The 17,402-nt window shown below is 46.8% G+C and overlaps 1 protein-coding gene across 1 annotated transcript in view; it reads left to right on the top strand.

Annotated features, from left to right (window-relative positions):
- LOC104538559 (tyrosine-protein kinase Blk-like) overlaps nucleotides 1-10,918 on the top strand; it is a 26,117-nt gene extending 15,199 nt beyond the window's left edge. The window contains exons 6-12 of the mRNA XM_010181798.1: nucleotides 705-854; nucleotides 1,347-1,499; nucleotides 2,435-2,614; nucleotides 3,310-3,386; nucleotides 6,982-7,132; nucleotides 9,516-9,647; nucleotides 10,642-10,918. Coding sequence (XP_010180100.1) covers nucleotides 705-854; nucleotides 1,347-1,499; nucleotides 2,435-2,614; nucleotides 3,310-3,386; nucleotides 6,982-7,132; nucleotides 9,516-9,647; nucleotides 10,642-10,850 — 1,052 coding nt within the window. The 3' untranslated portion in view covers nucleotides 10,851-10,918. The remainder of the gene's footprint in view (nucleotides 1-704; nucleotides 855-1,346; nucleotides 1,500-2,434; nucleotides 2,615-3,309; nucleotides 3,387-6,981; nucleotides 7,133-9,515; nucleotides 9,648-10,641) is intronic.
- Nucleotides 10,919-17,402: the final 6,484 nt, after the last annotated feature.

The raw sequence follows: 17,402 nt of genomic DNA, 5'->3' as shown, positions 1-17,402 counted from the left end.
TAGGGAACTACTGGTGCTGCGATGGAGAAACATCAGCCAGTGAGTGTTGTATGTCAGCAAACTTTCCCCTCGCATGCAGGATTAGGGTTTCAGAGTCACTGTGGAAGGCCCCACTTCTGCTTACGATCCTACGTGACAGACACGTACTTTTTAACATAAATAGCTTTGCCTTTTCAAACATTAAAAAGGCAGCCTATCGACCTCTGTGATGTATTAGACCTTTCACAGCCCAGCAGGCTTGTAACAACGATCTCCTGAAATAAGATCCAGAAAAAAGGGGAAAAAACCCCACTGCTAAGCTACACTGAAATTTACACAGACATAGGCTGGAAGTTGCTGCTCTGTAGCAACATCTAGTGATGGTTTTATGTGCAAAAAAACCCAACCCCATGGTTTAGATTATAAACCCATTATAAGGAAAGAACAGCAGGTTGGAGCTGTAGATCACTGAGTAGCTCCCTTGAGGTCAAAAGGCACCTGAATCTGATGTGTACCTAGATGTGATGTAGCCATAGTCATGAGATTATGGCTGAACAAGACAGTTCTCCTGACCCCCCTTTCTGTACCTCCTTCTGTACCTTCCAGCTGAACCACTGGCCATGGTACAAGGGTTATAGGGGATAACAGGGACATGGGGACCTTGGGTAATGCTGAGAAGGGACACACAGTTGTCCTCACAGCTCCTTCTTCTGATCTTTCTCCAGGTGCCTATTCCCTGTCTGTGAGAGACAGCGACTCTGCTCATGGGGACATCATCAAACACTACAGGATCCGATCCTTAGATGGTGGGGGGTATTACATCTCGCCCAGGACGACTTTTTCCAGCCTGCCAGAGCTAATCCACCATTACAGCCGTAAGTTGCTCTCCTTTTCTAATGGATTTGTCTCCTAGCAGATGGTGGACATGTGGACAGAGGGAGGATGGGCTTAATAGCCATCACCATCACTTCATGGGTCAGGTGTACTTCTCCCAGCAGAACTTGAGCATCCATGTCCTATCTTTCATTCTAAAGCATTGTGAAGGTGACATCTGCCCACAGCCCTCTGAGAGTTTCTCCCATCAAGACAAGAAAGAGATGAATGCTGAAGGGGCATCCAGGAAGGATGCTTAGGGTTGGACTTGCTGTGCAGGAGAATTTTCTCTTCTATGGCTCCCTTTGAGCGTTTTCCTTTCATTAGATCCATTCTGGGTGCCTTGATCACTGTGGCTGAAACATTTTTGTGGTTATGGAGGTTTCTCATGGGCTGACTTTTTCCTGGCTTGTGTAGATGTTGGAGAAGATCAGCTCTGGGGCTGAAAGTTCAGCCCATCCCATTGAGTTGTCCTGTGCTTTGTCCTCACACAGAGAGGGGGGATGGCCTGTGCCAGCGGCTCACAGGTGCCTGCATATCCCTGGTTCCCCAGAGACCCTGGGCACAGGATGAATGGGAAATCCCACGGGAGTCTCTGAAGCTTGTGAAGAAACTCGGCAGTGGGCAGTTTGGGGAAGTATGGATGGGTAAGTATAATTCCCCTCATGCTAGGAAATAAATATATAAACAGAGGAGACTGAGTTTTATCTGTTCCTGAGACAAGACTGCTCTAGGAGTGGGGATCCTAAAATATGAACACGTTTTTATGGGTACACATTTTTATGGGTACACAAGCAGCAGTAGATGCCATACACCTGGGGAGGACCAGACAGGTTGTGTTTGCACAGATCAGTGGTTGAGCATGCGTTTCATAGACTAGATGCATGTGAGAGGTGTTGAAGTAACTCTGTACTCACCTCTTGAGACATGCTCTCGTTATTCCTCGGAATCCTGGGCATGGTTGTAGGATCATGGTTACATACAGCAGGGTACCTGGGTAACACTATCCCACTGTTTCTGCTTCCCTGCTCCACTTTCTAACCCAGACTTGAAACCCCTACTCTTTCCTGCCCACTGCTAATCCGTGGGAGAGGAAGTGGGGTGAGCTCAGCTTCCTTTCCTGTCTTCTTTGTGGTCACCTGTTGACTTGGTAATTGAGATTGTGGACAGGACCAGACTGAGTTAACATCATGGCTACAGCATCCTGGCTTTCTTGATGGCATTTGGGTTATCTGAGAACCCAGCTGGTGAGAGGGCCAGGGGTTTTCACCCAGAAAGAGTCTTGCAGGGCTGGGAGGACTGCGTGAGGACAGGCTCATGGCATAGGTGCCCACCACCCAGAGCAGGGATGATCCCTAACGAAGCCACATGGATTGACAGTTATGCTGTTTCTCTTCCTTCTAATGTTACACCTGTTGGTTGCTCAGAACCCACAGCACTGAGATTGTCCATTTGTTTCTTGTTGGGAGACTGAAAGCTGTTGCTGCGGTTTTCTGTTCCCTGATCAACAAACTCTTCTTCTCCTTATTGCACAGCCCATAGAGAGGCCAAAATTCCTCAATGCATCATTATCTCACCACAGGCTACTACAAGAACAACATCAAGGTGGCTGTGAAGACCATGAAGGAGGGCAGCATGGATCCTGATGCCTTCTTGGCAGAGGCAAACTTGATGAAGAGGCTCCAGCATAACAAACTGGTCCGGCTATATGCAGTAGTCACGAAGCAGCCAATCTACATAGTGACAGAGTACATGGCCAATGGTAAGAAGCCTCATAGAGCTTTTTCGTTGTGTTTCTGCAAAATCAGGTCAACAGGCCTGCTGGTACTCCTGTCATAAATGGAGTGGGGAAGGGCGCATTGTATCAAATCTGTATGCAGAAGGACTAAGTGATCTACAAGTTTGTTTCTAGTATTAGAAAGGACTTTCTGGGCAATGAAATCCTGCTTCTTGTGGCTACCTATTTCATAAGCTACTTCACAAGATGGTGATGCTCCATTTGAAGAGTATTCAAAGTTCTCCTTTCCACTATTCCTATTGGAAGTTTGTTTCAGATTTTTCCTCCCCTCATGTTGAAATTGTCCTTTCTTTTGCCTCTTTTCTCTATAAGGCTTTGAGTGAAGTATGGCCAGAAGTTTGCAAAAGGTCTGTGCAAAATAGAGGGGCAAAATGGGCTGCGTTTGGGAACTTTCTTAATAGAAGATGCCTCAGTGGACACCCATTGTGGTTCCTCAGGTTTTCTCCAGTTTGCAAAAGGTCTGTGCAAAATAGAGGGGAAAAATGGACTGCGTTTGGGAACTTTCGTAATAAAAGATGCTCCAGTGGACACCCACTGTGATTCCTCAGGTTTTCTCTAGGATGCAGGCAGATTTGTGGTGTCTAGTCAGACAAGCATCAGGAGAAAGCAAATGCACAGGCTTATTTGGAAGAGTGACAGCAGTCCCTCCTCTTTTGCAGGGTGTTTGCTGGATTACTTGAAGACAGAAGAAGGAAGCCAACTGAATCTCCCCAAACTCATCGATATGTCTGCTCAGGTTAGTGAACAGCCTTTGGGAAACTGACTCAGGACCATGATTTGTTATCGTGTCAGTGAAATTCTTGCAAGTCTAAAGTCTGTCAGAGCTTTGGCTTCATGGAGAAAAACAGCACCTCCTGGTGTGCTTTTTTAGGATTTCTCTCTCAGTTCTCTTGTGTTGGTGTGCGTGTTGCTCAGCGATGCTCTGCTGTCCTTAGGACAGCCTCTGGGGAACTTGGTGCAGTGCTGGAGAACTGGGGCTTGCTTTCTGGGTTTTGGGTTTATTTTCATTGTTTTATTTTCAGGTTTTTTTTGGCTTGCTGAGCGGGAGCTAAGTTTGTTTCTCTTTTTTACCAAAAGGAAGATAAAGCTTAACAAAGAGGTTTTCAATGTAGAGACTTGCTGACTTCCAGCAGTTCATTCCTCTTGATGATTAAGCATAAAGGATATTCTGACCCTGAAATCTGGGAATATTGCTCCTTAGGAGAACAAAAATTTGCCTTTGTATGCTTATTTCCCTCAAAGCATTCTCAGGCTGTAAATGTTAGTAATTGCAGCTTCACCCTAACATTTTAGTCCAGAAGTGCATCTAAACTCAAACAGGTCAAAGTTAGGGAAACTGAGATGCAGAGTGTCAGCATCTTAGCAAAAAGTTGAACATGAAGGATGAGATTGGCAAAATCACTCCACTTTGGTCCTAGTCAGCTGCTGATGGAGTTTGGCTCATCCAGACCAGAGCTAGGCTAATTTTGGAAATACTGGAAAAGAGACATGAAGTGTCAGTGTGATGGCTGAATATAGTTATTTTGATGTGCAGGTCTGGGATTTACCCATAAGATCACTCAGATTCTCTGGGTCAAAGAGAGCTTGAGCAAACAATGTGTAATCAGAGTATCAGTCATCATATTGAGTAATTTTATAATGTATTAAAAACTGAAGCATTTTAATATTTGAGCAAATGTTGTATGGTAGTGAAAGATTTTCTTTCTTACATTAGTCAGGATGAAACTATTCAAATACTTTGAAGCAATGTCTTCATCTGTCATTTTTATTTTACTCTGTGCCCCTTGAAGGGTGTAGAGGGATGTGTTTCTGTGCCTTCTCTCTTCACTACTGATAAATCTTCCTTATCTGATGATTTATATTTATAACTGTGAGAAGTTACAGTGCCAAATGCAGCCTCCCTTTTTAGCATCTTTCTCTTAATTTCTTCCTTCCTTCCTTCTCTCCTTCTCTCTTCACCTCCCCACTTCCCTCCCTTCCTCCCTTTTTCACTCTTTCATTCCTTCTCTCTCATTTATTTTAAATTCCTGATGGTAAGCAGAATGGTCCAAATTCACCCATATTACAGACCCTTTGGGTTTGGTGGGAGCATTACCCCAGAAATTGGCTTCCTATATTTCTATGGAAGGGGAAAGTGCCGTCGCCACCTCAATGTGCAATCAGCTACGGTCACAGGGGTGAACCAAGCAGCTCCATAGCAACGCCATTGGTCAATATTATATCCAGGTTTGAGGCAGGGACATGAGCTATGAGTACTCATGCATTTATTTAACACAATATTATAATTTGCACTGAGTGTGTAGAATAATGAAGCAGGTGTATGGGGAGAGGTCAATGGTCGTCTCTGTCTCAGGCATGGGGTGGTATAGGTTTGACAATGTATTGATTGCAGGAAATCCCAGGACAACCTCATGCACCCGAACTGTTCTCTGAGCTCAGGATCGAAGGTTTAGGTGTGGTGGCATGGCATGAGCTGAGCTGGCCAGAAGCTCGTGGTCAAATAGTCCCCACAGTGGGCACCATCACTGGGGTTGAGCACATGGATGTCACCTCTCCATGGGCACCTGGAAGCATGCACCCACCCTGCACACCCTTCTTGCATCCCTCCACACAGTTTGGAGCATCCTGCACTGTGCATTGCTTCCAGGACCAGGACAGTTGAGTGGAGACCAAACTCATGCACCCCAGCAATGTAATAACCCTCAGAAGACACCCACAGAATGTGAGGTAGGAAGGATTTTGGCCAGCTCTCAAGGCATGGATATCAATCAGAAGGATGGCTTTCATTTCTCCCCCTCCCATGCCAGCACCACCTCCCCAGGGCAGGGAATCAAACACTCCCTGGGCAGCTCTGGGAGGAGGAGGAGGAGAAAAAGGGCAGGCATCACGGCCCAAAAGGCGCCCAAACCTCTCGAGCGCAATTTTGGATCCTATAGTGTCTACCGGCGTTAAAATTAGAAAGCTCTGGGCCGATGCAGTCGATGCTGTGGTCAGTCTCGAGGGTACACACTCGAAAGCACGTTGGGCTGGAACGGGCCCGTCGCTGGGTACTATCTCATTAACATCAGGACAGGAAATGACATCAATTCTTCCATTTTCCACTGCAGCAAAACAGCACTTGCGCTGAAGGGGTGTTGACACAGGTTAGAAATGCAGCATTGGAAAGTATGTGTTAGTATCCTGTTTGAAACCACATGTAAGCCGAGATGCTGATGTGAATCTGTATGGAGTGGAAAATTGCTCTGCCCTCGCCCGCAGGCGCATGAAAGCTTTAATAGGTACTCACCATTACGAGGGGTTGTGCGCATCCACTCACCCTCCTGATAAATGCCTAACCCAAATCTGAGACTCTAGAGCAATGTTGCAGTATCTTTTTTCTCTATCTCCCAGCAATAAAAGATCACTGTTGTCATATATAGGGGCTCGTCACACACCAGGCACCTCCCCAGGGCTTTTCAACAGTGAAAGATGATCTTGGGAGCAAGAACATCCTAAAGTTTGGAGGTGGATGAATAAGGCAGCACATGCTGAGGACAAGGGATTTGTCCAGGGACATACTCTCTATCCCAGTCGTATTTCTACTGATATCTGAATCTTATGTAGGTACTGGAGTCCTGTAGGTACTGGAGGAGAAGTGCACTGTGTCCTGGGTCCTAGCTGAATTTAGTACAAGAAAACTCCAATCTCAGTCTTATTGCAGAGAGATTTCCTCCTCACCCCAAAGCAGACCAATAAGGGATAACAAGTTGTTGCAGAACATCTAGTTGTCCTCCTAAATCTGGACTTTGCTACTGTGATTGAGGGATGGATGAGCTCTTTAAGGTTTTTTTTGTTTTCTTTTCGTTTGGTTTTTTTAATTCACATATATAATCTGGACTGTTTGTAATTAAAATCCCAACTAGAGAGGAGAGTCTTGTGGCAGAAACTGGAAATCCAGTGATCTGGCTTCAGGTTTGCTTCAACTTTCTGCTTTTGGATGCAGACGTGACTCATGGCTGTAATTTCTGTGCAAAACAGAGAGTGGTGCTTCTGTGCTGCTTGACTTGGCTGCTTAAAGCTTTTGGTGGCCGGTTGCATGCTGGTAGGGCTGCACACATGCACACATGCATTGGCAATATCTATTTATGTATGTATTTATCTGTTTACTTGTATTTCTATGTGACTCTCCATCTATCCATCCATGGAGCATGTACGTATGTCCATGCACGTGGAGCCATGTGAGCAACCCTATATGCATGCTGTGCTTTTGTAAATGTGGATAAGGTGCAGGTGGTCTAGCTTGTTGTCATGGGGAGGTGACTGATGAAGATGGACTCTTCCTCCTCTCCTAGGTGGCAGAGGGAATGGCGTACATTGAACGCATGAACTCCATCCACCGAGACTTGAGAGCTGCCAACATCCTCGTCTCAGAAACGCTCTGCTGCAAAATTGCTGATTTTGGCCTGGCCAGGATCATCGAAGACGAATACTTGGCACAAGAAGGTGGGTGTCGTCCCCAGCATTGCCGCACCAACGCATTTCCCTTATCCCTAGTCCTTGCAGGTGTGCCAAAATATGGGGCATCCAAGACCAGGCACAGGGCACCACGGCTGATGGTGTGAGATCAGAGCCCCCATTGCTGCTGTTATTGAAAGCCAAAAATGGGGTCTCAGAAGAGTCAGCAGCACTTGGGGACAATAAAAAGCAAGTGAGGTTTGCAGAAGTAAAAAAAAAAAAGAGTCTTTTAGCTCTGTTTGGGAGAGTCCTGCCGAATCTCAGGTTGTGCTACAGGAGGAATTTGACCTCTGCTAATGAAACCTGCTGCCCATGCCTATATGTTCATGGTGAGCCAGTCTGAAGTGAAGGAAATAGCCATGTAATTCAGCCACTGCATGCTGCGGGGCTGCAGAAGGGACCTGGAGCCATAAACCTGGACCTAACAGCAGTTTCCAGGCAAATCCAATCCATTCCATAACAGAGGGATACCTTACAAAACATGAGAGAGGGTTTGTAGCTCAGCAGGCGTTTTTCATGGTAACAGATTACCTTGAACATTTAAAGCAAAACAGAAAAACTCCTAATTTTATTTTTTTAAAGGCATACAAAACACAATATTCCCCATGTTAACGTGAAATTTCCTTATGACTCCACCTGCAAAACCAAGCTGCTTGCTTAGGCTGAAATGGTCTGAAATGGTGCAGAGCAGCATGGCCATGAAAGGTCGCAACTGGTTTGGTTGGTGCAGAAGTCCATCTACAGCCCTTTGACCACAGGGTTAAGTCGAATTCCTCTGGTGGCAGTATTTTCTCTCTACTTGAGGTCAATTCTTAGATCATGTCATTCAGATTTCAAAGAGTCTTTTTAGAACATCAGGGAAACAAGCAGGGGAAAAAAAAGAAATTAAACAATTTTATGGCAAAAGTGGCACTTACCAGAAGATTTTTAAAGTTTGGAAATCCATCCTTTCTTTACAGTTGGGATGAAGCTAAAATTCCCTATGAAGAATACTCAATTGAATAGATTTTCTTCCTCTCTTATGAGATAGGAACCTTTTCTTTCCATTTGCTATTCCCAAAATACTTTCTGGTACAAATTATGCCCATTTCAACATGTAAAACTATCTTGAAGTAATAAAAGCTCACCAATGTAATTTAATGAAGCGATACTGTGAGAATCTTGCAATTTTTAAAGATTTTTATCCTTAAGAGAAGTTTCGATGAGATTAATATAATTCTGTTAACATACCCAAGGGAGCTACGTTTCCAGTGCAAAGTAGTTCCTATCAGCATTTTCCAGCCAGCTTTAATCTGAAATAACAACTGCCCCTCTATCTACTTTGAACAATTCTCACTTCATAGACTGCCTTTCCAAGCCTCGTCAGTCTACTTGTCAGAGTATGTTGTGCAAGAAGAAAGGCACCTATTTCACATACTGTGTTTAGGTTTTCAGTCCTGAAAGGATATATACAAATAAAAATGTGGTTTCCTCTGCAGTCTTTAACACATTCAGTTCCTATTTATCAAGGTGTTTTGGGGTTTTGGTGGGGTTTTTTGGCCTTAGCTAAAATGAAATTGCAAGCTTATGGTCATTGCTGCCTGCAGCGTGCAAAACAAGATCTTGGTGGACAAAATAAAATGGACCTTTCTTTCGGTTTTAATATACGTATGCAGCTTTAACAACTAGATAATTTGTATTTGCTGTGTTGCTTATGTACTTTTGCCGAAAACAGACCCCTTCCTGTCAGTGATTTCATACAGGATAAAATGCTGTCACTGTTGTAAATAAAGCTACCCAAGGCATTGGGGTTGAATAGCACAAACATGTAGTTTGGTCTACAGAAACCCACTGATTGCCCACTGTAGGTCAGTACCTGAAGAGCCGTGGGTCTCTCATGAGAGCCATGTGATGTCAAAGGGCTGCAGTAGACACAGGAGGTGCAAAGGTGTTATAAGACTGCAGATACCTCTAACTTCATCATTAAAATAATTTACCTAGACTTTTTCAATAGGCATATTATCAGTTAACTAATGCATTATGTTTTTTTCATTGTTTGACCTCCGTGTATCAGTATCTATGGATGTTTATAAGCATATACATGTGAAAAGTATTTTAAAATCAAATAGCCTTGATTGCACGGGAGAAAGAGTCAAGAAAGACAAAGAGATGTCAGGTAGAAATGATCTTTTAATAAACGCAGTAGATAGACAGCGATCACCTTCCTTTGGCCTTATCTCAGTAGCTCCACATCCCCATCACAGCCCCCTTATGCAGTCAACAGCCTGCAGGACCCAAGGCTCAGTTTTGGGGAGCCGCTTGCCCTTGCCTGTGGGAGCAGAGGGAGATGCTATACCTTCATGTGCTATTTACCTTTGCTTCCTCCGAACAGGTGCCAAATTCCCAATTAAATGGACAGCACCGGAGGCCATTAACTTTGGAGTTTTCACCATCAAGTCTGACGTGTGGTCCTTTGGGATCCTCCTGACAGAAATCATAACCTATGGCAGGATCCCTTACCCAGGTACGCTGTGAATATAGGATGAGAGGGCATCAGCTTCAAAGCATCTACTGCTGCTTTATGCTTGGAGACAAGGGCCCAAGTGTGGGCGTGCTTTAGTGGGCATGGTGGTGTTGGGTTGATGGTTGGACATGATGATCTTAGAGGTCTTTTCTAGCCTTAATGTTTCTACGATTTTATGTGTGCACAGACACACATCCCTGACTCTTCATGCTGGGTTTCCTCTGCTAGGCTCCCATGAGCCTCAGTTATGCCTGTGCTAGGAAAAACGTGTAGAGGAGAGTCAGAAAGGGGGCAGAGATGTGGAAGGGGGAGCACAACACTGAAGAAGGGATGGTTCCCAGATATGGCCCAGCATCACGGTCCCTCATGTCCCTCCAGCCCTGTCTGGATCTACTCAGCACTGGTGAGGCTGCACTTTGAATACTGGGTTCAGTTTTGGGCCCCTTACTCCCAGAAGGACATTGAGGGGCTGGAGCATGGCCAGAGAAGGGCAACAAAGCTGGGGAGGGTTCTGAAGCACAAGAATGATGGGGAGCGGCTGAGGGAGCTGGGGGTGTTCTGTCTTGAGAAAATGAGACTGAGGGGAGACCTTATCGCTCTCTATAACTACCTGAAAGGAGGGGGTAGCGACGGGGGGCAGGTCGCTTCTCCAAGTAACAAGTGATAGGACAAGAGCAAATGGCCTCAAGTTGTGCCAAGGGAGGTTTAGATTGGATATGAGGAAAAAATTATTTACTGAAAGGGTTATCAGGCACTGGAACGGGTTCCCCAGGGAAGTGGTGGAGTCACCGTCCTTGGAGGGGTTTAAAAAATATGTAGCTTAGGTGCTTAGAAACATGGTTTAATGGTGGAGAGGTTATAGTTGGACTCAAAGATCTTAAAGGTCCTTTCCAACCAAATGATTCTGTGATGCTATGATTTTATGAGCTGTGGGGAGCACTGATCTTCCTTTGAGGATGTTGAATAACTCCTGTTGGGCTGTATTTCCCTCCAGGAATGACCAACCCCGAGGTGATTCGCAACCTGGAGCGGGGCTACCGCATGCCCTGCCCAGACTTGTGCCCTGGCGAACTCTACAACATCATCCTGAAATGCTGGCGAAACAAGCCTGAGGAGCGCCCGACCTTCGAGTACCTGCAGTCGGTCCTCGAGGACTTTTACACTGCCACGGAGAAGCAGTACGAGCCAGAGCCTCAGCAGTAAACCACGGTCCCACCAGTGCCTGGGGACAGAGCTGGAGGAACGCCATCACCTCGCACAGTCCGGCGATGGCTCGTTTCAGGCTTTTCCCTTTCTCCTGCGTGCCACCAGGATGCATTTGGAGATGGGGAATGAGGAGGGGCGTGAGGGAGGTGGATGCTGCCAGCTCTGTGGTTATCGTGGAGACTAAAGAAGGGGCTGAGAGCTGGCACAGCTCCTTCCCCACCAAGAGGTCTGTACCCTCTTCACAGGCATCACCTCTGCCACGAAGGACAGCAGACTCCTTTGTGACTCCCCTGGAGAAAGAAAAGCCCTTCAGCCCTGCAAAAGCAACCCCAAGAAGAGGAGACTGTGGCTGGGGTGGTGGTATAATGGGGTGTATAATCTCTCCTACTGCCCTGATGCAGCTGCTGGCAATACTACAGCCTCCTTCGTGCCATGGGCAGGGTGCACCTTCTTGGGCCATGCCAGGCCACCAAGCTTTGGAGCAATCTCTCCAGATGGTGCCGCCTCTCTGTCCCAAGTCAATAATAAAGAACTGAATACTACCGTTTCCCATCTTTTATTTGGGTATTAGCATGAGAGTGGGCGCCTGTGCTTCCCATGCCCACCCCCAGCCCATGGAGCAGAAGGGGAGAGGCCGTGGGGCTCCCCAGGCAGCTCGGGGTGATGCCGGGGTGGTAGCCGGGTGAGAAGGGGGATGGCCAGGACGCAGAGGTGGCCCTGGAGCCCGGAGGCAGGAGGGATGTTCGTGGTGTGGCCACGAGATGTCCCTCCTTCCCTGCTAATCTTGTGGGAAGGAGTTAAAAGAACATATATATTAAAATACCTCAAAAATAAAAAATACCCTGCCTGCTTTGCTGAACCCTACACTGCACAAGCTCCTGATGCAGCATTGGTGCATCGTGCCAGCCCCACAGCAGGTCCCGCTCTATGCCCAGCAGCAGGAGGGTTCAGGTGCCCTTTCCCTGCTCTCTGGTGCATCTCTGACCCACAGCTCCAATGGGAACGTCCAGATGAGGCTGCAGGATGGTCTCCCATCAGAAATTGCACTGGGTTGGGAAGTGGAGACACAGATGGCATACTGAAAGGATGGTAGAACCACAGCACCAGACTGTGACCCAGGTGGACAGCTTATGATGCCGAGCATCACCTCTCTGGGGTGTTTGGTCTGCAGTTTTCTACCCCGGATTTTGAGTCCTTATAGGGAGCTCTTCATAGTGTGACAAGGATTCTATGGGAAAGAAACAGCAGAGATGGCCCCTGAGTGCCAGAAATAATATCTGGCCAACACCAACACATGGCACAGAGTTATCTGTGCATGCCACTGCTGCAAGAGAGCTTAGGAGGAAAAGGGAGTGGGAAGATTCATAACAAACCTGTAGGGACAACTGAGCCATTGGCAGCTACATTCAGCCCAAGGCCTTGATCTTCTGTGCTGTAATGGTCCTGTCTGTCACCTGCGAAGAGACAAAAATCCCCCACTGTGATGACAGGATCACTTCCTAGGTGCTTCTGACACAACATTGCTCGTGTCAATGTGAACAGCACTTTTTCTGGCTTCAGATGCTGTTTATCCTTCTTTTGCAGACCCACAGCTAGGAGAAAGAGCACATAGGGACTGGTTTAGTGTTCACAGGATGCCAAAGTCTCTGGAGATGGCTGGTTTGTACAGCTAGAAAATGTAATTTCTTGCATCCTCAGGAGGGAAGGAAGCTTCAATAGCAGAAAAAAGGTGTCCCAGCCACAGGAGGAACTGGTTGAGATGGTAGAGCCTCAGATATCCTAGATCTAGAGGAGACATCCTAGGGTCTCCAGGACATTTTCACAGAGCTGGTGGAGAGGGGTTTATGGGAGACCTGCACGCCTCTAAGAGCATTAAACACTTGTGCTCAGGAAGTGGGATTCTCCCATCCCTAAAATGTCCAAATCTGGAGGTGAAGCAGCCTCTGGTGCCTTTTTACTTATCCCACCCATAACGCATCTGATCTGCAACTGCTTTCCACAGCACACCCACGGGCAGCTTTGCTCCTTGTGGAAGGAGATGAAGTTTCCTCCCAAGCATTTCTGTGAGCCATCAGAAGTCATCCTTCAACTCCACATGGACAGCTGGGCAGCAGCCGTGATGCCAGAGCCTGGACTTGGTGAGGCAGATCTCTTCATCGAGCCTTCAGGAAATCTCATCCACCCATCTCCATCTTCATAACCTGATGCCTGGGCCCTGTGAACCCAGCATTTGTAGGTCCACTTGTTTCATGGTTCCAAGGGACAAGCTGAATGTGCTGTAGCTATATAAAGCCTGTTTTAAACAAAAAAGACTTATTAGTCACTTATTCAATAATTTCACTGGAGTTGAGGAAACAGTTTTTCCCCCTACTTGAACTACAGCTTGGTCTTTCACATTTACCAGAAACTCCATGCAGAACTAGGAGATTTCTATTAATGAGATGACACACTGCAAAGAAATACAGATGAAAGATATTTCATGCCTTGGCTGTAAGTATTTTATTGAACTGAAAACTCTGGATCAGTTGTGCTGGAACAAACCAGGAAGAGGAGTTACAGGGTTTCTGCTATGCACTTGTGTCTTGCATTATCACCCAAGGCCAAAGAGTCAAGTGTTGTAGCTCAATTTAGAAAGGAAATGGATATTTTTATGGCCAATAGCAACACGTGACCAAGCCCAGGGAGAAAAAAACAGAGACTGTAAGCTGTGCTTCCTCTGCACTGTGGCCTTCAGCCCAGAAGACATTTCCAGTAGCCCCAGCAAGCTCTGTAAGAGCCCCTTCACCCCCACACCCAGCTGACAGCCTAAGATGTGTCTTTTCACCATGGCTGAGCTCCAGCCAGAAGCTCACAGGTGAGTCTCAGAGCAGCAGAAAGGTGGTAAAAGTGATCCACGTTCTCACACTCAGTTTGTGATTCTCAAGCGATCTGCAGAAGGGACCCTATCACTTACACAAACAGCTCAGTCACAAGAACCCGCTGAAGCTACCCAAGAAGAGTACAATGTTTATTTTATGTAGGCATCAGGCTATGCAAGGTGTTTTACAAGATACTAGGCAATTTCTGCCATAAACAGAGTATGAACTCTCTGAATGGCCAAGACAACGATTAAAAGGGGGACTTAATGATATGTAACGTGCATAATAACCAAGATAGTCCTTTAATTTCTTCCCTAGGTGTCAACCGGTCTTTTCAAAGACCACTGAAATGGTCTTTCCAATTCTCATACAGAAAAACCCAGACTGTAGTTTTGAGTCCTTGCCACTGCTTTCCCGTGCAGCCTTGGTCCTGTCACTTCATCCCCATCCTGAGAAACTTCATCTATGCAGGTCATGTCTGGTCTTCTGTCAGTGTTGAGTTTATCTGCATTGAGACGCTGTCTGCAAGTGGTCTGGGGCACTGGAGGAATTATTCTGTGGTATTGCTCAGTTCTCCACCTAGCAGATATGGAAATATCCCCATGGCTGCAGTGTAAAACCTTCTCTGGGCAATAGCTGGTGGCTTGTCTGGTGTCTAGTAAGGTGTGAGCTCTAGCTTTTTCCATCACCCAGGTGTTCATTGCAATGTGGATTTTCTCATGTCTAAGAAAATACTAAGCATAACATACACTATAGGGCTTTCCTGAATGTCTTTATAAAGCCAGATTAAAATCAGAGCAGGATAAGAAGATTAGGTGAGATGAAGAGCATAGCTGGGAGGAGGAGGGAGAACATTGTCCTTCCCAGGGGATAAAGACCTAGGACTTCCCAAGTAAGGCTCCTCTACCCTCTTGTTTCTCCCCATGCTATCTTAACAGCCCAATCTGCCTGACTCTGCCTCACACTGCAAACCTGTGCGTGCAGGACTCCTCCAGGGCAGGGGTAAAGAAGGAAAATCCATTACATTTCCAGATCTCTGGCTAATGGGTAAGCTGGTATCCTTTTTGGAAGGGAGGCTGCCCAGCAGAGAGAGGTCTGCATGTACTTTAACAGGCTGCAGCTGGGCCCTGGAGCTGTGAGGTGGGTTTGGTTGGCTGGTGTAAAGCAAAAGCAAAATAGTCATGTATCGAAGTCACACTTTGGGAAATGAGCCTTTTTCAATACCATCCCATGCTAGGATCCTGTTTGGTCCTGAGCAGAACAGCATTGGCTGGCACTGCCTCTCCAACATCGCACGTTGGCCTGTACCAGGAGCTCAGGACCTCTCCCAAGGTGATAAAGAGCTTGGCACATTTAGGATCCAAGTTTCCCCACCCGCTCCATGCAGGTCAGGGTGCCTGGAGCTTGCCACGCTGCCACCGAAAAGTGGGGCAAGGCCTCTGGGGCAGGGAGGTGGTGAGGAGCCCTAGCCTTGCTCTGGTTTACCTCCACCCACACACGGCAGAGCAAATATCCCCTGGCAAATACTGCAGAGCAAACAAGGGCATCAATGTCCTGCTAGGCTGAGCTCTGGTCTCCAAGTTGCTCCACCAAAGGGAACAATGACCACTTTTTTGGCAGACAGATGGATAGCCTAGTGCTTCCAGCCAAGGGAGACCTCATCTGGCTTGCTTTTCCAGGAAGAAGTCTTGGTTCGGAGCATCCTCAAGACCCCTGAGCACCCCCTAACTGCAGGTTGGGCCGTGTGTCACAGCCTGGCAGAGAGCAGAGATGAGTTACTGATGGGAAGCAGACACAGAACCCTCAGCAAATCTGCCCAAAGGAAAAGCCCTACATCCTTACCAGCCACTCAGTGCAACAACCCATCCATGGATACTCTTCATGGATAAAGAGGCTCATGGGGAGATTTTCCTTACACACTCAGGGCCCATGGCTTCCCCAGAGAGGTCTGTGTGCTGCGTCAAAGACACTCTTCAGTCCCATTGGGCTGCAGGCAGGAGGGCTGGAGCTGTTTCTGGACAATTGCCCATCCCTCAGTGGTTTGAGTCAGGAGTTATGACACCATCCTTGTCTTGGAAATTCTCTAAATAGCTGATTTCCCCATTCTGCTCTCCCAGGGCTCTTGTCACACGCTTCCCCTGTTCATTTGCAATCGCCTGCTGCTGGAGACAGGTTCTCCTGTAACCTGCCATGGGTGGTCCCTTTCTAGACTGCTTCCAGACCTCCTTTCTCTTCCCCACCAACCCATTCAGTGTCACTCTCAGGTAAAATTAGCAGCTTAAGGGACGTTCAACTTCCCCAGCCCACTTGCAATCCTGAAAGCTAGCATCAGAGGATCCAGGTTCAGCTCTCCTTGGAGGTGAGGAAAGCTGTGCCTGCCATCTTTGCAGTCCTAAGTAAAAGGCTTGCAGCCAGCTTGCCCTCTCTGCCTTAAACCTGAGCTCTGTATCTGGGCTAGCAAAGCAGGAGGGAGGCACATCTCCCTGGAGCCTGCAATTCCCATCACCATCCTCTGAATGCCGGAAGTCACTCACCCTCATTGAACCCAAGCCAGGCATTTTACTGGTCATAATTGTCTCTGTGATAGCAAAAGAGTTCCCCCAGTCTTTCAAATCTATATTTAGCTCATCCTCACCTGATCCCTCTTCCTGGCCTCCTTATCTTTCTTTCCCTTTTTTTGTTCCAGGTCAGGCTGAAGCCACAGGGTGGAGGTAGCAGAAAGGCAGCCATTGCTGAGTGATGGGAGTTTGGCTGTGGTCAGTCCCCTGCCCTGGGTTGGGGATGCTCAGGGGGATGATGTATGATCCACTAGGAAAGGCCACAGCTGTTGCACAGCCCAGAAAAACATCTCCTGCCCCGTGCAGCAGTGACACTCACATAGATTGTCCCTTTGTACCATATGCATCAAAATTTGGTCCCAAGGAGGAAAAGCACCCTTGTTTCCTTCTTGTACCAGTCAGGGCATCTTCCCTATCTAGGCCGAACTCAACCTTGAACTCAAACATTGGTGCATGAGCTGCTGGTAGCTGATGTGGGCAAGAGGAAAAAAAAAGAGAAGAAATAAGAAAAAAAAAACAGAAAATGGCAGAAAAAAGGCAAATCACATGCACCATTCTAGGAAGAAGGAATGAGAATAGTAGTCTTACCCTTGCGCTGGGCAGCTGTGAATGGAGACCACTGTGGTTGCACAGCTTGAGAGACGTTTTTCTTAAAAAATAGAATTGTTTCCAGTATTTAAGAGAAGACGAGAAACTGAAGAAACATCCAAGCCTTTCCTAATGATTATATGGTACCTGTCAGTACCTGGACAAACCCGAGTTTTTCACAGAGAAAATCTCACTTGAATTCATATTGTCAGACTCTTGGAATTGACAACTGGCTACAAAAAAGGGGTAGGAGAGATTCATACAACAAAAACTGGGGGTTTGTTGGACTTCCTTGAAGGATGCATCTTATTAGACAACAAATAATCCAACTTCAGGGACCTCCCTGCATAGATAATACAGTTCATTCACCCTCATTTCCCAAAGCACCACATTTGTTTTGGACCTGAAACATTATTACTTCTGGATTTAGGCATTGTGGTGGTCACCGCTTCTCCATCAAGGGTCAGCAAGCAGTAACAGGAAGGTGGGGTGCAATCACTAGCTCATAGTGAAGTCTTCGCTGGGTCAAAAACTGGCTGGATGGG

Source organism: Mesitornis unicolor, unplaced genomic scaffold, assembly GCF_000695765.1.
Source record: "Mesitornis unicolor isolate BGI_N332 unplaced genomic scaffold, ASM69576v1 scaffold8683, whole genome shotgun sequence".
In the NCBI taxonomy this organism is placed as follows: Eukaryota; Metazoa; Chordata; class Aves; order Mesitornithiformes; family Mesitornithidae; genus Mesitornis; species Mesitornis unicolor.
This window is presented reverse-complemented; position numbering and strand designations above follow the sequence as displayed.